General features: G+C 34.5%; 2 protein-coding genes across 4 annotated transcripts in view; one reads left to right on the top strand and one right to left on the bottom strand.

The window, feature by feature from the left end:
* CYP19A1 (cytochrome P450 family 19 subfamily A member 1) overlaps window positions 1-10,038 on the bottom strand; it is a 29,082-nt gene extending 19,044 nt beyond the window's left edge. The window contains exons 1-3 of one of the 3 annotated variants that reach the window (XM_084531677.1): window positions 9,951-10,038; window positions 2,278-2,442; window positions 605-755 (exon numbers count right to left, since the gene is read on the bottom strand). In XM_084531677.1, the coding sequence (XP_084387803.1) occupies window positions 605-755; window positions 2,278-2,419 (293 nt within the window). In that variant the 5' untranslated portion in view covers window positions 2,420-2,442; window positions 9,951-10,038. The other 2 variants (XM_084531678.1, XM_084531676.1) reach the window with 2 other exon arrangements.
* GLDN (gliomedin) overlaps window positions 1-20,397 on the top strand; it is a 135,260-nt gene that overhangs the window by 87,744 nt on the left and 27,119 nt on the right. The window lies entirely within an intron of this gene.

Here is a 20,397-nt window from a genome sequence, read left to right as displayed (position 1 = left end):
CTCATGATCATCCAGAAGATCGAATGTAAGCAATTGGCTACTGGAACTAATAAAATGATAGACTGCATTTTAGTATTATGCTTAGTACTGTGTGTAATTGAACTCTCTGAGTAACCCCAGTAACTGGAGTGGAATTACTCATGATCCTGTAATGCTGCATTTGCTTAATTACCCTGCTGAACTGGAGCCATAATCTTCAAGCATTACTCTCATTTTAAGGAGAATCTTAATAAGAACACAGGAACTAAAATTTGATTTAATCCTGCACTGCAGTCAGGGTACTATGTAATACTAGTGTTAAATGGAATAAGAAGAAACTGTAAACATTTTTTTAGGATTGAGCCATAATTCTTGATCTTTCTTTCAACTAAGAAAATGAGATATTCTATTCAGTAGTTGTCTCTAGTAGATACCTCAATAGTAGAGTCCTTAAAGAAACAAAAGATTAAAAAAGGATTTGTGAACATTAGGAATTAATGCTGTTATGTTAGGATAAATTTGTAAAATAATAACTTAAATTCTACTTTTGAAAAAAATAGCAAAAAAGGTTGTAAAAATATGAAAAAGCTCTTCATATTATTAAAGATAGAAAATAAAGATTTACTTGCTGATTATAAATGTTTCTTCACCGCTGATCCAAACTCTCACAAATTCTCCATATGTCTTATTGTAGTAGTTGCAGGCATTACCGACTCCCATCCAGAGAAATCTCCCATGTGAAATGAGGGGGCCAATTCCCATACAGTATCCTGGCCCTAAGGAAAAAAAAGACGAGTTTTGTCATCAGTGCTCTCTGACAAGAATATATCACTCTTTTGGAAAGGACATTTTTTTACATTACATCAACATCTGCAATGGGCACCACATAAAATCCCATTATGAAATTCTGTCTTACAGAAACTTGCATCTACATCATTGAAACCTCATTTATTATCCATGAAAGCCTGCGATTCATTCAATATGGGTACAATAAATGAAATTCATTACTTTATACAGCTTCAAACTACTGCTTTGAGATTGTTTATATTTGAAAGAACGGTGGCTAAATAGTAGAAGGAAGAAGCAATCTAGAAAAAATGCATGTGGTTTATTCATGCATGCTTTTAATAAAACCTTTGAGTGATCTTGGCTAAATTTGTGCCAAAGTGTCATAGTAACACCTACAAAAGTCAACACCTTTTTGATATAATTAAATATAATTAATCTCTCGTAATGTAATCTAGTTACATTTCTCTTAGTCATTAACACCAGAGTAAGAAAATAGATATTTAAAGGAAAAATTATTTTTTAGTGCTGTGAATTTACAGAAACAGCATGCTGCAGTAGGAACTAAGACTGGATTAATAAGCATTTAATCAAAGCTCTCAACTAAAACCTTTTGCTATAACTCATCATCAAATGTCCCTCTTACAAGAAAAAGGAGAAAGTGGAGAGAACAGGAGAGAATTTGCATAGTCATTGCATTATTTTTAAAAGGAGGTTTTCCTTCTTCACTGAAACCTTAACTTGCCCTTACAAAGTCTGTAAAAACATAAATCGGATTCCATTAAATGAAACAAGTTAAGTGTTTATAAAATCTTTTGTATTTTATACTGTTTAAAAGATTTACAAGTTGCTTATGACTCCACTGTTTACTAATAGAAATCACAAGAACACAGATTATTTAAATACCTGTAATCTTAAAGCAAATTAATTTGTATCTTTTTGTCAATCTCATCAAGAATTCAAATAGAAAGCACTACCTTTTGTGTATAGTTTTGCCTGTTCTCTAACTTTTGGAGAGATTTAGCACACGGAAGGAAATTTGGCAAATATTTTTTCTCTGATGTTGCTCTGTTTTGGAGGGTCTCCAGTGGCAAACATGGTGAGGAAAATTAATAATTTACTAAAATGTAAATAATTTCTGAATTGATACTGTTTGCCTCTACTAAAGACAATTCAGGAAGCTTTAAACTTACAACATATAAAATGTAGAAGTTTATAATGCACATGAATATATGAACATCTAGACTTCATAAAATAGTATTATATCTTTCTAGCATATACACAATAAAAGGAAAACTGAATATCATATATTTATATAGCTAAGCCAGGTTTATTATGGAAGTACTGAGGTTAAATAGAGCCTGATTTATTTTATCAATTATTTTAAAAACTTGTATTATTAATAATAATACAGTATTCATTTAGTATTACCCTCTCATTTAAATCTGAGAAACACACACACACAAAAATATACTTTGACAGATTTTATGTGATACTGCAGAGTTAGTTTACCTGGTATTGATGATGTTTCTTCATGATTCCATATTAGAAATAGAAAGCACATAAGAATGACTATGGGCACTGTGGCCATTGGCATCACATCTGGTACTAGGCTGGTGATGTAGTGCATTGGATTGAGAGTTTCCAATATCATCTTTTCCAAGAGATTCTGCTTTGCTTTAGATAAAGAGAGAATGGGAAAAGAGTCAGAGGTTTACAAAGCTTAAAAATATATACTTTAGTTGGTACCTCTCAACCCTCTAGAGGTCCTGTAAATGAGCAAATTACTTCTTGAGGTAGCTTTATTTTATAATGAGACTGACTGCTGGGACTGCTTGCCAGGACAAGCTACATCAGAAGTTGAAACAGACGTGCAGCAGACACTCTTTTGGCTTGGAAATAAGTAAGCTTTTCTGACCTTGATATTGAAGCATAGTTTTAGATGCTTTGGCTGACAGACCTCTTATCTTTGATATTGTCTTGGCTGGCCAATGCTGAGGTTTACTCCTTGCAAATTTCTAACCAAAACACAAGAAATTAAACTCTCAGCACATGTAGAAGCATTGAATGAATTCACTTGTAAGCTTTTATCTCTGTTACTTAGCCTTTTTCCTTCCTGCATGCCTTTAGTGTTAGTCCTCGAATTTCCAGAATACCTGCATTAGTTTTGCAGATACTGTGTACCTTGGGATTTTGTTTGACGCAATGTACATTTTTATAGTCAACCTTTGAGTCTAAATTCAAAGGTTGACTATAAAACTAGTGGTGCTTCTGCTGATGAACACTTTGAAAAAATTAGTGTCTGCTATAACAAACACGATCATGAATTGTCTGGTACTTCAGGTAGTAACCAGGGCTTGAAACAGGACAGAAAAAACAAACAAAGAGAAAGGTCTCTTGTGCATAGGGGGATCAGAAGGATTCCTCTGAAGTTGTTTTGCATGCTTTTGTAAATTCAAAAATTAAAAATCTGTAAAATATGGGAAGTGATTGTACCTGAGAAGGAAGATGTTATGTGAGTGAGGAAACCCACTTAACCACAGAAAGATACTGCCTGCATCTGCTCAGCAGTAAAGTAATAAAACATGGTCTTAATTCTGCTCTGACATTAAGCAGAAATAGATTTTCTTTTTTCCTTCCCGCAGCATTTTTTCAAAACTGAATGAAGTAGTTACTTAATGGTACACTTTTTATTGCAGCTTACTTTCAGCAAATGTTTTCTCTTTTATCTTGTGATTTGGTCTCGCAGAAGAAAGTACAGTTTAATTTGTAGTAACTCTCGGTGCTGTAACTGTATTAAACTATGTTAAGAATGTAACAGATGCTTTCTAGATAGTGAGAAATTGGTGTTTGCAGTCACAATAGAAAACGTATAGGCTACAGACAAAACCACAGGGAAGGGAGCAAGCAGTGGCTCAAAATCCTGTAAGTGTTTGTAATGCTCCAGTGTTTTGGACCATTGCTGTGAAAGCACTCTGGTATTTTTGTGATCCAAAATGACTGAAACACAATATGCTAGGTTATGTACATGGATACTCTTGTACATGTTCAGCTGTTGTACCATTTAGCATGTTTTGAAAAATGATTTTGTAATCATCAACTTTTTTTATCAATAACAGTGTTTATTAGTGAAATTAACATACTGTTAAACACTAATGGTAATGTTTCTGTAAAGATAAATATGAAAGTGCTAGCTTTAAATTGCCTTGAGTCATTGCCACAATGTGCCTGTATGTATATGTAAATATTTTTATTAGATTCAATCCCTTGCACTGTACGAGCTTACAGTATACAGAAATGACTACACTTAGGGAATATTATTTTAACTTCTTATACTCTGAAGCAGTCGCTTTTTTAGTAAATGTGGTTCCTATAGCTCTTAAAACAAAACAGACATTTCTTGTTTTGAAAAGTTCTTTTTCCTATGTTAATAAATACGATCCAAGCAGACAGGTTTGGCTTTTCTAATACACTGTTGCTGTTGGAAAAGCCACCTTGAAAATATAAGTTCAGTTCAGCTGAACTACTCATCCTGCTTGTACCCATTTTATTTTTTAAAGAATTTTCACTCAATAATAAAATTAAAAAAATGGCATGTAAACATTGATAATAAGTAGTTACTGAATAGACTGAAGATGTTTAGAAATGGAACAAAGCTGTGTTGCATGGAAGAAACATTCCCTATTCTTGCTTATTTCATCTTGAAATCTTCTACAAGTTGTTTTCCTTGCAGCTGGTTGAAGTGTGTGATGAGTGATCTGTTGGTTCTGATTGTTACTTATATGGTGGGGTGCGGGTGGGGAAGGTTTTTAAATTAAAATAGGAGGAGGAAAGAGGCTTATAAGGAAGTGGTTTTTTAGCATAAATTAAATGGATACACACAGGCCTCTTGATCACGGATAATTGTAGTAGATCTTAACAGCTGGGAAAGCATCTGCCAGCAGAGGGCACTGTAGGTCACAGATCTTTGAGACCTGACCGAAGTGTGAGAAAGTTCTAGGTTCTGTTAAATGCTTTATTGCAGAAGGTGTTATGATGAATGATGACAGGGTCCCACAATAAAGAAGAAGTCCATATATCCAAGTGACAACTGTGTTGAACCCAGTCCTTTCAGCTAGAGCTTTGTACTTAATGGCTGTGTCACCAGAAGTGCCAACTACATATATAGTTTACAGAATATAGAATGTTATATATCCAAATAGCTGAAATTTACTGATAATTTTGAGCAGGAGCTAATAAGACAGCATGAAAACTCTCAAAAAAACTCCCATTCCTGATTCCTGGATTTTTTTTTCTCAGCAGCATTTCATTTGTCAGGAAGGGCATGGGGAAAAATCTGCTGCTTGCTATAAATCTCTAAATATTACTGCCCAAATAATAGCATCTGAATCAGCTGACCTAGGTTAAACTAAGCAGTTTGGAAAAATGAAATTTTAAATAGACTGATTTCACACAAAAATAGCTATTAGATTATACAGTTCGAGGAAGTACTCATTTTTCCATATAAAACATTGTAGCCTTCCTCTCTTTTACTAGACGCTGATTCTAGTTGGTTTTCACTCAGTTAAGATTGACAATTTCATACAGACTGTAAACCTTCAGCCTTCTACATATAAGTACATACTTAGCTTTTGTAGTGCATTTCACAACTAGAAGGCTAATGTCTAGCTAGCTGAGTAGCGTTTGTCTTTTTTTCTGTGGATGCTCCCGGACTGTGCGATAGTCAGGAGGATGATGGCTCAAGGTATGTCTCCATTGGCGTTTCAGCACTTTCAGGGGTTTGCTTTGATAACGAAACTGCAGATCATTCCCATTTTCCATACTTGTGTTTGTATCTCAGAGCATGCAAACTTTTTGGATGCCATTTGGGATGAAAATAAATCAGAGCATCCCTAAGAGCATATCAGATTTCTTTACTAGAGCACATGATGAAGGAGTTCATGTAACTATTTTAACACTGCCTTTAAATTGTGGGTTTTATTGCAAAATAGTAAATTACTAGCTGTTGAATAAAAAGTCATTTGTGGAACTATTGTAAAATGAGCTGCATTTGCAGGGAAACTATTGTAAGAACCACTAAAAATAATCCCCCTTTTTGTTGCATGGCTGTGTTACTTCTGAAGAATTAGTCTGAAGTAGGTAATTATCATCAGATGTGTAACATATATAACATACACAAACCTTGGTACAGGGATTGTCTTGTTCTCTTGAAAGGCCATGGAGTTTAAAGTTGAGAACACATTAAAAGATGTTTTTAAACTTGATAGTGCTTACTCTTCCTTGTAAGCTGAGTTGTAAAATTATTCTGTAAGCTTCTGACTGCATATGTTTATTTAGTGCCACACTAGAAACTTTTCCCTGATATTCTGCACTTTCCTAATTCTGTAATTCTCTCCAGATGCAGTGGGGATGTCACTGACAGATTTTCATCACAATTCATTGGATGTCTGATGCTGTTACTCTTGTCCTGACATTCTTTATCTTCGATTATAATATTTTTCCTTATTCATTTTCACTTGCTTTGAATCTGTGCTTCAGTAATCCTCTGCATAAGAGATACTCCAGATGTCATCTGTCCTATTACAGTTGACTTTATTTCCGATTAGAATGCGTAGAGCAGATCTTTTAAAGTTAGATGTGCTTTTGAAAGCACTCTGGCTCGTTTAGGTATGTCTCCTACTTTTTATTCAATCCTTTTGAACTACAAGAGAAAGATAATTATAGTAAAATGTGCATATCAAGAAATGAATACATAGCCTACAGTTACCTTTTTCAGCCATTTCTAGAGTTTGAATCAGCAGGCTAGAATTTGTGCAGTCATAGGGGTCTGTCACATCTAATTGCTATGGAAATGTATTCTAGCAATGTTGAATGATTATTGCAGTCTTATAGACTAATCCTGTGCCACTTGATTACTACATAACCTAATCTAAATGGCACTACTGAACTAATCTGTTGTTAAGGTTAGAGAAGGAGGAAGAGGTTACACTTTCAGCAGAAGCTTGGAAGTGGAAATTTAATAACAGTCATCCTAGCTATCTAAAGGGGCTCTTGACTACTAAGGGAGCCTAATGTTGTTGTGTCTGAGGATGAGAGAAACAGGAATGCAGAATGTGTCCATGATCTAGTGGTGTTGAAAGAAAATACCTGTGTACCAAGAGGGGAGAAAGATCATTATATTTGATGCCTCTGCTATTATTTGGAATTGTGGTTTTCTTAATCTCAGTAAAACTTTTTATGACAATGTTACCTTGTTTCACAGCTGAATAGAACTAGATTCCTAGAGCATATTTCTTTGATATTTTAAGGTTCTGTCAGCTGCCTTCAATATCCTTTCTAAAATGTTACTGTATGTTGGTTATGTTAGTGGATGCCACCAAAGACTTGTATACGACCATAAATGATACTTGGCTTTTCTTACCTACCTTAGTGAGCACAGAACTCCTTTCTTGTCACCCCTCCTACTCAGTGTACTGTAAGTTTGTGAAGTGCAGAGAAGGTATTAATTGAAGTACTATTGTAAATACCGACATTCCTGTTATTTTAGGTCTGTTTGATCAATTACTTTTCTGAACACTGGGACTGGGTCTTAATTGGTAAATGCAGATTGGGCAAACATTGATAGGGAAAGAAGTAAGTTAGAAATAACATGTAGCATTTTTATTTTAATATTACTATGTGTTTGGATAACTATGTGAAAGACAACGCTTCTTTTATGAGCCTTGATATTGTAATTGTATGCCTTCATTTTGTGAGCTTACTATCTTTGTGTTAAATCAGAATTTGTCTTGTATCAAATGGCGTCACTGATGTTTAGGTATCATGGAGGAGATGTTTGAAGACACTGTATTGAGCTTGGTATTGTGATTTCTGCAAAGTGATTGTCAAATAGTATCCTATAGGCTGCTCTTCTCTTTGTGATTTATGTAAATGACACTTCTGGTACAACAGAGCTGTAAGTCCTGCCTTTAAACATCCCAAAGAATCCTTTTAGTAGTTTTTAATGCTGGACATCTGATGTTGCTGTTATATAACTAAGTACTGACCAAGTTGATAAGTTATTGATGAAGTAGCTATCTGAGCTCTTTGAATTGCTATTGATCACAGAGCTTAGTGAACTTTCCAAATAAAGTCTTTATGATATACTGTCAAATTAGTTTGGATATTACCTTTGGGGCAAGCCAGGGAATGTCCTAATAATCTGAAAATCTTGAATCAAATGCATCCTTCTAGAAACAGCTAGTTACTTTGGATGTCTGAATTGATCTCCAGAGGATGAATGCTCACGTCCTGAAAAATCACTTTCCACTAGTGCATAAAGAATTCAAAATAACTAGCCAGTTCTAAAGCTGTGATTGCTTTGTGGTGGGCAATACTTGAAGTGATAACCTGTCCTGTGTAACTTAAAAGTCAGGAGTTATCTTTCTCCCTCTTTCTGGCAGTATGCATACTATTTTCTTGTAGCTATTTATACAACATGAATATGTGAAGCAAGGTACACTCTGTGCTGCCCAAATGACTGTACAATGAGGGTTTCTGCTTTCCGAACAATCTGTAATTATTTGAATTGTGATTTTTCTTTTAGAAGAATAATGATCTGAAATTAGATTTTGGACCATGTCCTCCTCTGAGGTTTTAATTGCAGTCTGACATATGATTTGGAAAAATAACTTGCCAGTTTTAGTACCTCTCATAAAGGGTCTCATTGTTGCTTAGGAACCAACATAATGTCCATGAAATGTACTATCCACAGTAGACAGTAAAAGGGTTTCATCTGAAATATACATCTCCTGAGGGAGAATAAGTATGGCAGTGCACCTATGCCATCAAGAAGAACTATGGAGATAAACAAACTTCTGCAGTATTGGTAAGGCTCTATTTTACTGCCTCTACCTCAAAAGTTTTCTAAGAACACTATAAGCTCTAATTAAACTCAAAACTAACCAGAAAATGAGTTGTAGGCAGACAACTTTTTTCTCTAACATGCTTTACATGTTACAAGTTTTCTCTAATGTGCTAACACATCAGATGTGTTATAACTATGGGAAAGCAGACCTACATGAAGACTTTTTTTTTGTATATAACTATTATCAGGTTGCTATTACTGCCATGTGGGAGGTATTGGCTGTGATTTGGCAGATGGAAGACAGCTCTCTCTGCTATAATTACGTTTTTGCTGTGGTACCTCTATTCCTAGCAAACACTTTGACCAACATAAGCAAAAAGTTGGCATAGAAGGGACCACTCTGTAAGAAAAGTAACTATAATTTTTGACTTTTTCAGGCTATAAATACCAAGCATTCTATTAAAGTATGTCAATTAATCCTGAGGAAAATTTAGGCTTTTGAAAAAACAAGAATGCATGAATATTATCAACCCATTTTGCTTTCAAATGACTTCCTTTGCAAGAAATAATTAACTAAGATATACCAGTTTAAAGAATATTGCACTTCCCCATAGCAAGCACTAACTGAGATACATCAAGTCATGATAGAACAAACCAATTTTCTGCATCATTTCCTGACTTGTTCCACTTGATGACCTTTATATAACTTCACTAATAATTCTGTCTTTCCCCTGCTGTGACAACAATGCTTGATTTGTCCAACATTTGTTTTGTTGGACATAACATATGTTGGTTTGTATTGTATCTTAAGTTTCTTAACTTGGTCATGACACTTCAGAGTAGATTGAAATCAGAGACCACAGAAACAATGGAAAGTTTTTTCATTCTTTCTTTCTTTTCATTTTCATTTTTTCCTTCTTTTCATTTTTTTTTTTTTTAAATCAGTGATGCTTGTATCTAAATAACCTAAAAAGTTTTAGTGTTTCTTGACATAACATAAACACTTTGAAAGACTGAATGAAGTGAACCTTTTATAGTTATTCTGCAAGAACATTGTGCCATTTTTTCAAGAAACTTTTTAAAATAATCACAAAATATATAACAGTTTGTTGTTAACTTTATGTCAGGAATTTGGCTTAAGACTTACAGATCTTCTAATCAAAAATATCTATTTAGATACCGACAACATATCATTTACACAAAGTTAATTACAGTCATTCAAATCAAATCAGCTCCAGAAAACATAATTCCTCCACAAAAACAAAATAAAAGAACATTTCTGTTATGTCCCAGTAATACTATCTGTAGAAAAAATGTAGCATATGAATTTAAAAATTACCTGTGTTCTCCTCTTGATTTTACTGGAGAAGAGTGTTATCTTTCTTATGGATGTGCGTCTTTTAAAGATCTGGATAGGTTTTCTGGTGATCACTCTCTGTGGCATCTTTTATGCAGGTGCTTCTTGTTGCTAAGAGATCAGTTGCTTAGAGATGGAAGTTTGTTTTTTGTAATAGATCAGGGGCCATTGCAATTGAAAAGAGAATTTTGTAATTTTACCTCTCATCTCAGTATATCAGCTGCCAGTGATAGAGATGCACATGCCTAATGGTGATTAGAATTGTAATGGGATAGCAAAACAGAAAAGTAAACAAAGTTTAATCAGGTTTGAAGTCTTTAAATATCAAGAAAATAGATTTGGCATTTAAATGGAAGTGCAGCTATCAGAAATGATACTAATTCTTTACCTATCATGTTTAAATCTATTATTGATTTCCAACAGAAAGGAAGAAGAAAAGTCTAAGCATTTTATTCTGACATTGGAATTGCCAAAGTTGTAGATGACCTTTTGTAAGATACAGCCCTGCACAGACATTACAATGGTCTTAATGGCTGTCCTGTGTATTTTTGCTTATAGGTGCTGATGTTATCAAAAGATGAGACTAACTCAGAAGTATGAATAAAGTATATGTGCCTGTTACTGCTTTAAAATACCAAATTATAAATTGTCTCAGTTTCTGCTATGGCAAATCCTGACTCAGCTGACTTTTCTGTAAATTTACCTCTGTGATTTGCAGTGTAGCATTTTGTGGAATAAATCAGAATAATCTTTTTGCTCAATGCTGTCAAGTTTAGAAAATCCAGTCACAAAAGTCTGTTTTCAGCAAGGCTGTGTTATGTCCTATGGTGGTAAGATGTTATGCATCCTTGTCTCTTGCTGTCAGGCCACAAAAGTGAAATCTTCTCACAAAATGTTTTCATTCTTTTTATGAATTCACTCAATGCATTAGCATTTTAAAGAAGTAAGCAAGCACTTTTACTAAGAAAACCCATCAACTGGGTGGAAGGGACTTATATATAAAGGACTATGATCTCACTTGGAACAAAGGTATTAAAGACTTATGTACAATAGTTCTAGTGATAGAATATTTTTAACTCAGGGGAAGGCTGGAAGAGGCCTAGAATTTTATTGAATGCGAAATCTCTTTTGAGAAGCCTTTCTTAAATAAATAAATAAATAAATAAATAATAATGAATGTAGACATTTTGGGGAAAATAAGGACTGAATTCATAGGGAAATGCTTCCGGAATGACTGTGACCTCATTGAAGGTACACAGCTTACACAACCAGAAGCCAAAATAATTGCAATCTGAAAACTGAACTCTTGTTCTTTTTCCATATGCATACACCCTTCCATATCTATTTATTATGCAGAGACTTGTTTACAGAATGATTTCACTGTATAATTTTCCTGGAATCAAAAGTACAAGCAGAATGGGCAGAACTTTAGTGTTTCTATTGTGTCCTGTATTTAGAGTTGGTCACAATAATGATTAAATTCTGGTGCATGGTATCTTATGTTCTGAATATGTTTCTTAAAATTATTTTATTTTAAAAAGAGATGACATCTGTTTTCAATTTTTAAGCCTAATTAAAAATTCACAGGGAAATCATGAATTAATATATTTTTTTTTGTTTTGTTTTAACAAGCTGATTCTATGTTCTTACCATTTGTAAACTAAGTATATTTACATTCTGGAGGAGATAGGTTTTGAGTCTGATTTTGATCCATTTTATGGTATATTTCCTGCACATTGTTAATGTGGATGAACTAATATGAATGGTCAGTTTTGAAGATGATGGATTATTCCATGGGTACCAGGTGAAAAGAGCTTTATATACCAATACAAGGAAGTTACCATAGAAAGTTTCCAGCTCTTTCCCATGATTTTAATCTGTTTTACCAACTTCAGTGTTGTTTTGTTTTAGTAGCCAAGAAGAACAACTTGTGTTGAACTTGCTAATTTTATTACTGTGTTTTTCCTTGAGTTCCCCATGTATTTTAGCAAAAGTCAAACTCACTATTTGTTGCTAGTGCAAACACTTTTTTTCCATGAAGGTAAGCTTTAATACCTCACCCCTCTTGTATGGTTACAGCTGTTGCTCACTGACTTTGAAGATAGCATGTGGTTATGTAGGTCACTTTGAAGCATTGGAAAATAACATGGCAATTAGAGAAAGTGCTCAGGGAGGCATTACAATCATTATTGCTAAATCACAATTAAAACAAAGATTAACTCAATTTAGAAGCACATATATCCTTAGATATTCTTTATTATATGTGCAAATGATAAGAATAAACCACTTTAGTATTAATATATTTTTAAAAGCCTCAGAATTAAGAGTTTGGTGCAACAAGAAGTGAATGCAAGGAAGGTGAAACCAATACAATTTATTTTTGTTATCATGAGTTGCTTGAGTTTTAGGGTAGTCAAAAATAATTTAGCCAGGTTCCAACCAATAGATGTTTTGATTCCTTGTACCACGATCCCTTTGTTTAATCAAAAGGACTGCTTTCTAAAAATTGAAAATCTGGTAATTTGTTGGGGCTTCTTCTTCTGACAGAAGTGTGGATCTACTTAGTAATAAAAAGAATTAGTATGTAAATCATAATTCAGGAGCAAGAAGCCTGTTGAATTGGTCATCAAGAGGGCACAAGAAGGGTTGAATTTTATGTAAATACTTGTTTATATTTAAATTAGGTTTTGTCAAGTCCGACTGTGGGATATATCTTTAAATCAAGTATTACTTCCATATACCAGAGAAAATATATTTCAGTTATTTCACGCCAAAGAATTCCCAGAACTCCGTATAATGCAACCAGAATGATTGGACTTGTTGTTCACTACAAAGATCTATAGTTGAATACTACAAATTCTTCAGTGCCTGAGTAGGCATTCAGTGAATTAACAAAGTTCTTTTTTATACAATTAAAAATAAGGCAAGGGCTTTTTCTAAATATTTTACAATAGCCTTTTGTGAAGAGGATGCAAAATGATCTTCATAGTTGAGCAGAAGGGTCCACAATCTTGTAGGGTCCCTGTGGTTCATATGATAACATTTATTAGAATTTTGTTTCACTGGGGACTTGGATCTGATATAGCAACTTTATACATAAAAAGAAAATAACTTCGATTGAATCAGTGGAAACAAAAATACTGATATATATATCAATACTGTGAAACGAGTAGGATGGGATCAGGCTCAGATCTTAATTCTTCTTATGGCCTGATGGTTTCAGTGCACTTGTTAGGGTATGAGGTAAATGCTCTCCCTATACCAACAGTGCATAGCCACTGGTAAATCTGTCCCTAATCTACTACATGTTGTTTTATGATAGAAGGAAACAGAGATATCTGTATGAATGTATACTGTCGGGGCATGGCTAAAGAACTACCTAGCTCAGCGCTCCACCTCACAGAGTGGCCCAAACCAGCTGCTAAGTGCAGAGTATAAGCATTGGACAAATGTATGTAGTACTTTCCTCTCCTTTTATTTAAGGATAAAAGAATTTTAAATGGCAGTCCTTTCCATCCCTGTGTTTGCAGTAATGGCTACCTGTCTTTTCTAGACACTTCAAGAAAGAACTTGAATTTAGAAAGACCTAAATTCTTTTATTGAGGTGTTTTACTGCCACCTTCTCTCTTAACTTCTTATATGTACTGTTATCTTAAACAAGTTAGTTGTCAAGTAGTGCTAAGAGAGCTAAGACTACTGCAAGTATCTGTGTGCTCAAGTGCTTCCTTTGTTGCTTTCTAATTTAAAAGTATGTATCGGCCACGAGAATATCTTATATTAAAACTGTGAAGTTCTCTCTGGCGAGGAAATGTTTTTTCAACAAAACATACTTTGGATACAACAAAGTTTATAATTCCCTAAAATTGTATTGAGTGAATCGATTGAATTTTTAGTTTCTTTTGATTTTCTTTCAGGACACTGTTGAAGTACGTGGTACTAGTAAAGAGTTTTTCTTTTGAGACTATCTTCAGAAGACCTGTATTGTTGTCAGTTCTAACACCATGGTTAATTTGGCAATTCTGCTTCTCAGTTCTTCACAACTCAGGTATCTTCCAAAAGCCTCAAGTTTCAGAGTAACTTTAAGGTCTAAATTTAATTGCTATCCCCAGCTTCATGTTGTTAGAACCCTGCTGGCTTGAGGGAGAGAGATGAGGTGCTTTGGCACTGGGAACAGTGTTCAACATCCAGAGTGTCATGGTTGTGTTTCTTTTTCAGCAAAGTACTTTAGCTGTTATTCTGGATGGCGGGTACTAGGAAATGAATTTTATCGGTTTGTTTGTTTGTTTGTTTATTTTTAGAATAAAATAAATTTTATTTTATTTTATTTTATTATTAATGCATTTATTTATTATATTTTAAAATTCTGCTGGGTGAACAGAATAATACAGGCATGTATTTTAAAGCATAACGTAGCTGTAGGGAATTCCATCTCTCAGTAAACTCCAAAATCCCCAGCTGGGGCTCTGCTGAAAAGAATTAGGGTCTCTGAATTGAGGCCAGTTCGTGTGGTAGCTTACTCTAGATTAAGGAATGTATTGCTTTGCAATATTGCCCACAAGGTCAATTCCTGTCAAATCCTGAAGGAGAGCAGGTGATCTGGTAGAAAGCCAGCAGAGTTCTTCTTGTTCTGTCAAACATGATCAAAATCAAGCCACCTGCTTTAATGCTACTGAGAAATTCTGATGGAAAGCATTCTTGGTGGAATTTCTCTGCCTCCCTTACTAAATTAACTGTGAGTGAGTCACATGTAACCACCTCTTGTCAGGCCTTCTGGGCAAATATGCTTTATTTTGGGAATGCAGAAGATGAGCTTTTATAGAAGTCAGTTAAGAAAATAGTCACAGGTGTGTAACATTGATTTGTCATTTGTTCCATCTCTTTTAGACACAATGTGCATGATTCCAGGATGTTGTCCTGGAAATTTAGGATGTTAAATCCAATTTTTCTGTCAGCCATTATCCAGGACTCAACTTAGTCAAGAAATTTGACTTCCATGTCATAATCCTACCTTTTAACTGAGAAAGAGAAAGTCTGTGCGTAAGCTTGTATGCTAAATGCTCCTATGCAAGGTGGCTAAGTAAATGGGGTGGCTGCTACTCCGCTAATATGTTACGTGTGAAAATCAAACATCTGTGTCTTCAGTGCATTTGTTCTTAAAGAGGTCTTCCACATGCTTCCACCAGCTACGGGGTACTTCCTCAGAATATCTGCTTGCTGCAACTTCCTCAGAAATGTTGGAGATATTTTTTTATCTACCTAAAGATAGAAGAGCTTTGGGAGAAGCTCATTATACCTTCAGGTACAGTCAAAAAGTGCCTCTGTTTGTACTGCTATCTTGAGATAGATACGAATCTTCAGAGATTATGACCTTTGGAAGTCTTTTTGGTTTGGTTTATGTGTTTCATTTATTTATTTATTTATTATTTTATTTATGGAAAGATCTTTATGAAAGTAGTTCTATGTGGGCTTGAATACCAAAAAAGATCTCTTCAGTAATTTTTATTGTCTGTCTGGAACAAATGTAAGAAAAGCTCACTAGTGAATGCTATGGCTGACTGCAGCTTCTTCAGGAACCATTTTCATTTGGTCTCTGTTGATGTTTGCATGCTCTGTGCTTCGTTAAAACCACTCCTTCCCTGAAGAATATATATGTCTACAGCTGCATGGGAGAGGGTGGACTAGCTCAGCTTTTCTTTTAGGGTTGTCATCACCCCAAACCTTTATCACTAAGCCTAGAGGAGGAGCTGCACACACCAGTTTGTGGTTTTGGCACAAAGATATTTTAGTTGCTGATAAAAATATGTACTTTACAGTTGCACTCTGTAAATATCATAATGTTAGCTGTTACATGACAATCGTCTACCTCAGTAGTTACTGTATGAACTAGGGCTAAATGGATGTATTGGCCTTTGAGATCCTTGAAGCAAAATAATAATAATAATAAATGCAGGGTTATGTTGCTATTGTTGTTCGCAATAGGCATTAGATAGCTGTTATTAAGTACTACTTTTGCCTGTTAAGAGGATTTAAACCTTGTAAAAAAAAAAAAAAAAAAAAAGAGCTGTAGTTTCTTGGTGACTTCCCACCAAACCACTCTTATTCTGTCCACATAAGACTGATAAAATAGCATTAAAAAACAGCCAGTGAAAGTCAAAATGGAAAGAGTTAACAGTATGGGTATTTTTCTTCTATTAGTCTCTCTTCATAAGTTCAGATCTTCAGACTATGGTAGGCTACACTTGTTAATTCAAGAAGTGCTACTAATTTTGAAGATGGGGACAGTGTGTTCTTGTCACACGCAGAAGCAGCTGAAATGAAATATAACAGGAACAGGTCATGGATGTGCCATCTAAAACTAAGTCTGTATTAACTATCTGGGGATCTACAGTTCCTTTAGCTTGTTATCTATTCAATTTATGTACTCTTTTTTTTTTTTTTTTTCTTCCCCTCTCTTGAATGGGTATTGAAGCTGGCGAGAAAAAAAATAGAGGTATGTGAAGACTTCTTTGCCCCTTCTGGGTGTGCAGGAACTAGGGAGGACTATCTCAGATTTTCTCTGTTTGCCCATGGATATAATGATGTAATTTGAGAGCAGCTTTTCAGGATGGGGTAAAAGCACCTCAAGAGAGCATCTGTTTCCTTGTACCTGAAAAATGGGCAGGCTACCTAGAGTAGTTTAGCATGAGTCTTCAAATTTCTATAGACTTATCTGACAGCTAAATGCTTTTTATACTTTTTTTCTGGAGTTGTCTATTGCACCTTAACTTTTGAAAAGCTTAAATTGTTAAGCACTGTTTCTGTTGTTCAAATTATTCCTACTTGAAGGATATTTGAAGAAACCTCCTCTCTTCCCTAACTCCTACCATTTTTTCCCCTCTCCCTGCCACCACAGTAACTCCTGTAACTATTGTCACAACTATCCTCAAACAGTTATAGGACAATGATAAGAAGAAGGATTTTCAGAAAGTGAGTTTTAGAGTTATATAAACTCTCCTGTGTATCTGTCCAAGTTACGGAGTGTTTTGTGATCCATTTCTCTTATAATGTCATGGTGTTTTTTTCTTTTTTTTTTTCCTTTTCTTTTGTTTTTCTCCTTTTTTTTTTTTTTTTTTTTTTTTCCAAATACAAGAAACAAATGTTTTGAAGTGATACGTGGAGAAATAATACCGTAAGTCTTAGCTTAAACTATCTTAGAGCTAAGTAGAATTTCAGGTTGGAAATGCTGCTTTAAAATATTTCCCTCTGTGTTGAAATATATTGTTCTAAGCTTCTGCATTTCCTCCATCTTGTAAGGCCCACAAGCCAGTTGTGTAAAAATGTAGAAACCATGCTATTTGTTTAAGCCCTCTCATGTAAGTGTTTGATGGAATATTACAACTTCATGCTACATGACACCAGGCAGTAATTGTAGTTGTCTGCAGAAGAAGCTGCTGGCAAAAGCAACATAGTTGTGTGTGATTATGGACTAAAGCAACTGAAATTCCTCTTTGGCTGAGAGCTCAGAATTCAGGAGTTCTGTGGGAATCCAGCATGTGACTCAGAATTTTTCCCTAAAGCTGTGATCATTAATATTATTTTTGACTTTTAAAGTTATGAGAAGTAAATATGCTTAATCTAGGTACTTCCTAATAAGCTGTGAAATGCAGACAAAGCAGAATTTGTCATAGCCTACAAAGGTAAGACTTCTGAATCATCTGTAATTATGTTTTGGGTAGACCTGTGCGGTGTCAAGAGTTGGACTTGATGATCCTTAAGGGTCCCTTCCAACTCAGGATATTCTATGATTCTATGATTCTATGTTTAGCAGCTGGCCCTAGAATGAAACGTTAGCTTGTCCGTTATGTAGCTGCTCACAATTAGTGTTGTGTCTATACAAGTAAAATGCAATGTATTTTTAAGAGCAAGTTACAACAAGCTAAACCCAAATTTAAGCAGTACTGAAATTTATTCCCCTGAAGAGACATGCTTGCTGAAGATTGTTTCAGAAAACAGCATAATGGAAACACTTTTTTGCAGAATCCTCTCAGATTCAGTGTTTGGGATTAAGTCAATTTTAATATCTGAAACACTGAGGATTATTGGTAGTTCTTGATGAAGTTTTTGTAGATTGTCTCACATCACTGCAAAGTCCAGTGCCATACTCCTCAGTAATACCTAAGTTATCTGAAGGAAATATCTTGGCAACTGCTAGCAGAATGACCATGGTAGTTTGGTACTCTGCCTGGGGTATTTTACTTTGTTGTTTAGATCTTGGAAGGAAATTTCTCTGCTGCAGTTGTATGATGGAAACCATTGGCTCTGCTGTTAAAAATCATATGGCTGGTATATGTATTCAAGAGGAAATCTGATCCTTATTTTCCTTCATGACGTTTTTTATATTTTTAGGCTCGGGAGATGTCAAGTTCAGGAGATCTTCTACTAAAAAAAAAAAATAATTGATTAATAAGCTTGAGTAATAAGTAGGGAAATCAGGTTATGAGTGTTGTAAATGATGAATGTTCTTTTATAATGAATAAGCAAACCAGCTCTATTTCATATAAAAATTGTTGAGTAATCCTCATCTCTCCATGACATCTGGTTTTTTACTGACCTTTAACAGACTCTGATTTAATTCTACAAGACAAAAATGATAAAATCACTCATGCATAAGATCATTAATTAAAACAAAAAATTAAATAAATAGACAGCTTTTCTTAGCATTCAAATGCACTCGTCAACTTCCAAATTTTGTCAATAAAAAAATGATGAAAATAATCTCAGAATTAGCCCAAAATCATGCTGCATCTGCTCTATGCTGGAAGAGTAATGTATTGTGGTGAATTACTTTAGAACTGTCAAAATACATAAATAAACCAATCAAAAAAAAATCCAACCTAACAAAAAAACTACCTCAACAGCTATTTTGCCTGAGGGAATGCTACAGTTCTTTCTCACTGCTAAACCTCCTTTTTCCAAATAATTTAAGTACTGATACCTGGCTTTCCCACCTGAAAGAAACTGTATAATCACATTGAATTGCATTGCCATTAAACATATGCTAACGTTAGTCACAAAATCTGAATCTGAAATACATTAAATTCCGTGCTTATTTCTGTTATGGAGGAAATGCTACAACTCATTTAAGGAAGTGCAGTGATTTTCTTCTTCTTTTTTTATTTGATTTTAGCCAGTGTGTAACAAGAGGAATATAATCCAAAACTTTCATGGAAATAAAAATCAATACTGTTACAAGTTAAACTCCCATTTTGCTTATTTTTGTAATATTCATGTGGTTATGATATGTGGAGACAAGGATGTGAAGTTTTTTTGCCCTATGGGCAGTTGAGTCAATTTTGAATCAAAATGTCCCCTGACATTATTTGAAGTTGAAACATAACAAAGAGTGCAAATGAATGGCAATGCATTAAGAAAGATGTCTCCTTGTTCTGCTAAATCCTTAGTTATATATACTTGGTCTGGTTTCCTAGCACTCCTTTTAATTGTCACGGAGGAATTCTTAAACTCTCCTTAAGGTATAGCTGACACATAAATGCAGGGTTCTAAAAAAAACTTAGTCTGAATAGGCAGTTCAAGTTGCTTTCTTTATAAAGTGCAGGATACAAATACAAGGCCATGGGTCAGTCAGTACTGTTTATTTCTGCATTCTTAGTAATGCTGCTTTGGTATGACAAAAAGTCAATACCACATCCTGTAGAGTTCTCTTTATTTTTTATTATTTTTTTTAGGGTGGGGTGGGGGTGAGAATACATGAGGAGAAGCTTGTATAAAATATATTTTTTTCGAAATAGGTCAGAGTTTGAACTCGATGATCTTGAGGTCTCTTCCAACCTAGAAATTCTCTGATTCTGTGATTTTGTGAAATATGTGACTAGACTAGTTAATGCAGGAACAATACAAAATTTTCAAAGGGACAATGCAAAAATAACCACAGAGTAATAAAGATGGGAAAAAAAAAGGAAACAAATAGAAGGGATGAATGTCCTGGGCACTTCTTGTTTGTGATGCAGTTTCTTTTTATGCACCTTCAAGGAAAAAAAAAATCAATAAAAGACAAGCAATAAAAAAGAGCCTTGGGAATTCACAAAGTGTTTTTGAGAGCAAAATACTTTTTTTTTTTTTTTTTAGGTCTACCTGTCATTGTGGACACAAAGATCCAGATCTTGATTTAGAAGGAAGAATGAAAGTGGACTGAACATGAAATTTCATGTGACAAAAAACTGTCTAAGAAGAAAAGGCAAGTTACCAATATGTTTCTAAACTTACCTTGCAGTGAGCTCTACTCTAAAGGGTTTCCTGAATGTCCTACTAATTGGCTAACATATTAGAAAATACATAGGTAGAAATCAACATAAACTGTATTGCTGTGCCAGCTGCACTTATTTATCTGAGATTAAATCCTTAGTTTATAGCTGTTGTTAAACAGTAAACA

This window comes from Aythya ferina, assembly GCF_964211825.1.
Source record: "Aythya ferina genome assembly, chromosome: 11".
Classification (NCBI taxonomy): Eukaryota; Metazoa; Chordata; class Aves; order Anseriformes; family Anatidae; genus Aythya; species Aythya ferina.
This window is presented reverse-complemented; position numbering and strand designations above follow the sequence as displayed.